Raw genomic sequence first — 5814 nt, forward strand, 5'->3', positions numbered from 1 at the left:
GCGAAAAATAATAATCGATTTAATAATAATGATGCTGATAAAAGCAGCCTTTAAATCACTGCAAAGAATTTATCGCAGAAATTATTATTCCGGATAAATAAGCTTCTCGTAATGTTCCAGAATGCAGTAAACATGCCGTCGTTGCTGGAAGCATTAGAGCTTAAGTACGGCAGCTCAACGACGGACTGCTCATTGACGGACGATGAAGCGGAGTCTGGCTCGCCCAAAGCCGCCCTGTCGGTGAGCATCTTCATCCCCAAGAAATCCCCACGACACACGGTGCCGGCGCTATTGGTGCTCCAGGACTGCGACATCGAGTCGGCGGGCAACGACGCCGAGAAGCTTCGCAGCAAGTGCAAGAACGTCGAGGAGCTTGACCTGGCGCAGAATAAGCTGTCGCAATGGACGGAGGTATTCGACATCCTGCAGCACATGCCCAAGATCAAGTTCGTGAACTTGAGCTTCAACTGCCTCGCGGAGGTGCTGGAGATCAAGCATGGTAACTACGATCTTCTGAGGAATCTCGTGCTCAATGGCACGAGGGTGTCCTGGTCGACGGTGCAGGGACTGGTACGGCACTTGCGCAATCTGGAGGAACTTCACTTGTCTTTGAACGAGTACAAAACGGTGGACCTGGATTATCAAAAGCCGGAGAACGCGAATCCGGCGCTGAAGAAATTACACTTCACCGGCAATCCGGTGGAAGTTTGGAACGAGATCTCGAAGCTAGGGTGAGTCTCACGTGATATCGTTTTAATGCTAATAATTAGAAAATCGATCAGTTTCTTTAGTAATGTAAAATAAAATTTGTTTGATAAGTTGTTATTCCGAAAGATTTGTCATTGGGCGCTGTACGCTTCTCCAGGTATCTATTTCCAAACCTGAAGAGCCTTGTCCTCGCCGAGTGTCCGATCAGATCGCTTGGTTTGGAAGAAAATCGAAATTTGCCAAGCGAGGATGGCCGCCGAACGAAAGAAGAAGGTCACGGGCAGGATAACGAAAACATGAATCACTTAGACGCGGATGAACATACCTCGTCGACGGACGATAAAGGAAATAGGATATTTGAGAGCAAGGTCAACTACGAAAGATCTGAGTCGAAGTCGGAATCCAATGGGACAACCATCAAGTCGCCCCACGATCCCTTCAGAATGCTCAGGTTCTTAAACGTGAACGGTACCCTGCTATCGGCTTGGGACGAGGTCGAAAGGCTCGCCAGGTTTCCCGCGCTGAAGTCGCTCAGGATCCAAGGCTGCCCGCTTTTCGAGGTGAGTGGTTTTCAATCTCCTCGACGATCGAAAATCGAAGAGTCTTGCATTACGTTCGTCGTCAGAAAATATTTTGATTGACGCATCTTGATTTCGCACGTGACTCGATTAAAGAAGGATAACGAGTCGGAATCGATTTCATGCTTAATATGAACAACAGACTTCTTATTTCTTCTAAATGTATAATATTAATTAAAAATGGATAGATATGTATTAAATAAAAATATTACTTAAAAGGATACTTAAAGTGGATACTTAAATCTTTGCATCGCCTGTGCGACACATTTTTTAAAATGTAAAGTACAAGAAAAATCTCGGGGAGATAGGAATCAACAAAAGAGACAATGACAACACAAGCAATAATTGGAATTAGTTATTTGCTATATGTGGGAATAATATTCGTTACTGCGACGTAGAGTAAATTTATCCCATGAAAGATCAAGATACGAAATACGATACGAGTGTACCATTCTGAAATCAATGGCTATTTTCATTCTCAAAGTGCATCAAAGTATAAAGTCTGAGCACACTTGACGATATATAGATTAGAGACACGTGTTTAATCCCTCGCATCTCAAAACTGCCACAGCCGTTAGTATTACGTGAGAAATGATGTGTCCCTTAGTGTAAGAGATCTTTTCGCGTGGACACGCAGCAATTGAATCTTGGCACATGCTCAAACAAGCATATGCTCATAGATTAATGTCACGTGCGCTTCGAAAACAAGTTCTTGGAATCAATAAACTCTCTGCAAGCACTCCCTATATTGGCACTTCCAAACACGGTCGTGTTAAGAGAATTTGATATTAATAGACGAATGTGAAATAAACAAAACTCGCTGTTTGTGTTCGAAAGGAACCTTGTTGTTTCATGTGTGAGAACCGGAACTAAATAAACTGACACACGTCACTGTGCTAATTAAACGTGCGTAACATGGTAGCCTTCGATTCAATGAGAGACCAGTTTTGTCGCGGAATGTGTTTCCTATTCTATAAGCTACTGACGTCTATAATTACAATCTATAATTGCATAATGCAGCTTTGTTGTATTTTTCAATTGATTTATATTTTTTATTTATATCTTGACAACGTTGTTCAAATCTGTATCGTTATTTGAAAGAAATTTTATTTTAAGAAAGCGGAAATTATATTATGCTGTTAGTATAAGAGACCCGTTCCATTTTGGAGCGCATCTATAAGAGCGGGCTAAAAATGTTGGATATTCCTTAAAATGCAAATATCTGCAATTTTTGTTTTAATATCAATTGAATCTTTATATTTATTTCTTTGGTACAATTTAATCCAACTATATAGCCCAAATTTAATTGATCTCTATCACATTTGTGTGGCGATCTATATTAGATATTACGCAGTTTTATCCGCCGCTTTATATTCGCTTAACATTTTCCAGAGCCCCCGGGAGTACACGGAACACGAGAGGCGGCAGCTACTAATAGCCCGACTGCCAAACGTCGAGACATTGAACGGCGGCGGCGTGATATCGTCTCAGGAGCGCGAGGACGCAGAAAGGGCCTTCATACGTTATTACATGGACAAACCGGAAGCTGATCGACCCGAAAGGTAAGTCTCTTAACGCTCGCCCAAGTTCGGTTTTGATAATTCCCTCCTTTCCCCTTTGATAATCAAGGCTCGCGCGGAACGAGTCTCGAATACTTCTTCAAAGGCGCCGTAAGTTGTTTTTTAATGCGTCTTTAACGCAAATTTCAATTTCCCCGCGAACAAGCCCGATTTTTGTCCTTCGGGCAGCTCCAACTTTGCCCGAGACTATTGGACTATTCTGGTTTCATGGCTACGCTCGCGCTCCCTTACCATTCGGAGGAACCCAACTTGACCCTGTTTTGCGATTTTCAGGTATTCCGAGCTCGTGGCTATTCACGGAAAGTTGGACCCCTTGGTGAACGTAGATTTGACGCCGGAGAAAAGGGTCAAGGTCACGTTCACTTACGGAGATCTCGTCGAGGTATTTAATTTCGTATCGGGTTTCGTCACTTTAGGTGTATTGCGTAACGGCAAACTTTTACTAGATCCATAATCTTTCCCAAATACGTGATTCGTAAAATAATTAAGTCTTTCAAGTATTTACTTCTGCAAGTAATCGCGATATGAATAAAAGAATTTCCATGCCGTGAGCAATACTTTTTATTTTACATTTGATTGGGATGATTGGTCACAAACAATGCTTTCAGGTACGGTCGGTAGATGTATATAGGACAGTTTTTGAATTAAAAACCAAGTTGGAAAGTATGGTGAAAATTCCTGCCAATAGAATGAGGCTTTTCTACGTTGATCAGGTGAGTTGTTCTGTCCTGTATTAACTAAACGATTTTAATGCTGTTCGCAGAATATTTGGCACCTTGATCGATCCTTTAAGAAACCCGAAGTTGCGATATGAATCGCATTACCCTTCCAAATAATCTTTCCTATCCTGGCATGTATATAAAGTTTGCAATTTCTCGAAGTATATCGCAAGGTACGAGCGTGAATTCTTAACGTATATGAAATTTTGTGCGAAATATTAAGAATTTACCTTATCCTACAACAAAGTTATCGAAATATATCACAGCAAAAAGATTGGAACAAATTTAAAAATTCTAGGAAATGAAAGCACAGTATGGACCGGAGGAAATGCTGTATCCAAACAAGCAACTCTATCGGTACAACATTAGGAACGGCGACGAGATCATCATTGACAGCAAACTGAATCGATTCGCGTCAACGTCGTCGACCACATCTTCCATTCGTTCCTGAAGAAGAACGACGAGTGAATCGTGCGGTATTGAAAAAATCCGATAACTCCTCGGGTTTTGATCTCCACTTATAGCCTCACGATGCGACGCTCATCGGTGAATTGTAACAATACTGTTACAGATCAATAGAGAGGCGCGATTTTCATGATTGCGTTTGCTAACACCACCGCGGGTGTCTGAGAAAACCAAAAACTGTTACAATCCAAGGAGAGCAATTCGAGGGTAAATATCTCCCTACGTTGAAGTATACAAGCTAAACGTATAGAATTATTAGGGTTTTACGGATGTTTGACGTTACCTTAAACCACAAATGTTTCAAAAATAATAATGAGCAGATATGTGAGAAATCTTTAATTGGCGAAAATTCGGTAATTTATCGGAGACGAAATTATCTAAAAACGAGTGTTGCCTGATGAACGGTATGTCTAGACATTTTCTGAAAACCATTAATTACAACCACCAATGCAAATGATCGTCCATTGCGATTGTTAGATAATTATTTCTTCGTATAACAAACTCACCCAGAGACCTCGACATATAAACTTAAACCGCTACTAACGAGCCTGGTGCATAGAGAATAATTATTGTATCCAGTGTACAAGCGTACACGCGCTTAGATGGATAGTTAGCCATCTTTTTCTTTAACGTAGTAATTCTCGTCCGTCTTAGGAGACGAAACGTAATACGGGGAAGCAGGATTGTACATAGTGAATTTCAATTTCCAGCTAAATTCGATGTAGTTACGACGCGAGCAAAGAAGATTTACCCTATTTGCTTGACGAGAAAGAAAGTGATAAGGAATTCGTAGAAGATAATTCTCGACTCATCTTAGGACGATGCCAACGACAACTGTAACGTAACGCGCCGCCGTTGAGGCTGCTGTGAAGAGAACGAAATATTTTTGTAGAGATCGCGGGCAGTTACCCTTAAAGAAAGTATAGGATCTACTCGTTCATGAAACGAACGCGTTTTGTTGTTCCCCCCGCTTGAGCACCGGGCAATAATGAAAGTGTGTAACGCAGTCGCGAAAATGCGTGCGGCTCTTTCGCGAAAGTCGCTGGTAAAAGGCAAGAAGAAGCCTTGCACGAAATTCCCGAGTAAGTTTAAGAGTAGCGGAATGTATTTACGCCGCTGATTCGCGAAAGCGTCGTTCACTTACGTCGTCATCTCGACAATTGATCTCTGTACTTTCCGAAGGTGATGTATACTTACGAGTAAACTCTTTCCTCTGTAAACTTTGCGCGAGATCAAAACGCCTAGGTGTCACGAGCTCGTAAATTACAACGTGAGTTGTAACGAATACGCGTGAAACGCGAGAGAAAATTGTGAAACCGCGCAGGAGTCGTGCGCGGTTGAAGTTATGTTTGCTATCGTCTATTTTCGACGCGTACTTAACATCTTCACTTCTCATCTTCAACAGTTTCTATGTCTTTGAACAACCATTACTTCTTTTAATTCTAAGGTATTTGAACATACGACAGCACGAATAAATTGAATATAATCGCAATCGTTTCGTTACGAAGTGGACAAACGGAAATCATGATACGTTGACGACAGCGGTAGAGTGCTAATATAAATCTTAAATGTGATAACAAAGGCGATGCCGATTGCGATTTATGAGTATAATGTTCCGGATTCGTATAATAATCTCGATTCTCGAAGGTATACCTTTTCTTTCTCTCTCTTGAATGCCACCAATATCCATATGTCTCGTTAACATTTACAGCTTACCCCAGATTTAGGGCACGAACGAGCTCGCGAAAAGAAGCTAAGTAGAAC

At 41.5% G+C, this 5814-nt stretch overlaps 1 protein-coding gene across 1 annotated transcript; it reads left to right on the plus strand.

Moving 5' to 3' along the window:
* Positions 1-87: 87 nt before the first annotated feature.
* On the plus strand, positions 88-5696 carry LOC112454662 (tubulin-specific chaperone cofactor E-like protein). The gene is made up of 6 exons (XM_025016162.1): positions 88-731; positions 866-1268; positions 2679-2848; positions 3140-3248; positions 3475-3579; positions 3884-5696. Exons 1-6 carry the CDS (start codon positions 112-114, stop codon positions 4034-4036), a joined length of 1560 nt encoding a protein of 519 aa, XP_024871930.1. The 5' UTR covers positions 88-111; the 3' UTR covers positions 4037-5696.
* The last annotated feature ends 118 nt before the right edge of the window (positions 5697-5814 follow it).

The sequence above is a fragment of the Temnothorax curvispinosus genome, unplaced genomic scaffold (genome assembly GCF_003070985.1).
Source record: "Temnothorax curvispinosus isolate PA1 unplaced genomic scaffold, ASM307098v1 QBEX01005254.1, whole genome shotgun sequence".
NCBI lineage: Eukaryota > Metazoa > Arthropoda > Insecta > Hymenoptera > Formicidae > Temnothorax > Temnothorax curvispinosus.

Excerpts from the sequence above, each read along its gene's own strand:
- LOC112454662 (XM_025016162.1), top strand. The coding sequence starts at position 112 with ATGTTCCAGAATGCAGTAAACATGCCGTCGTTGCTGGAAGCATTAGAG. Across the intron at positions 2,849-3,139 it reads GAAGCTGATCGACCCGAAAG|GTATTCCGAGCTCGTGGCTA; the intron begins GTAAGTCTCTTA and ends TGCGATTTTCAG. Across the intron at positions 3,580-3,883 it reads GGCTTTTCTACGTTGATCAG|GAAATGAAAGCACAGTATGG; the intron begins GTGAGTTGTTCT and ends TAAAAATTCTAG.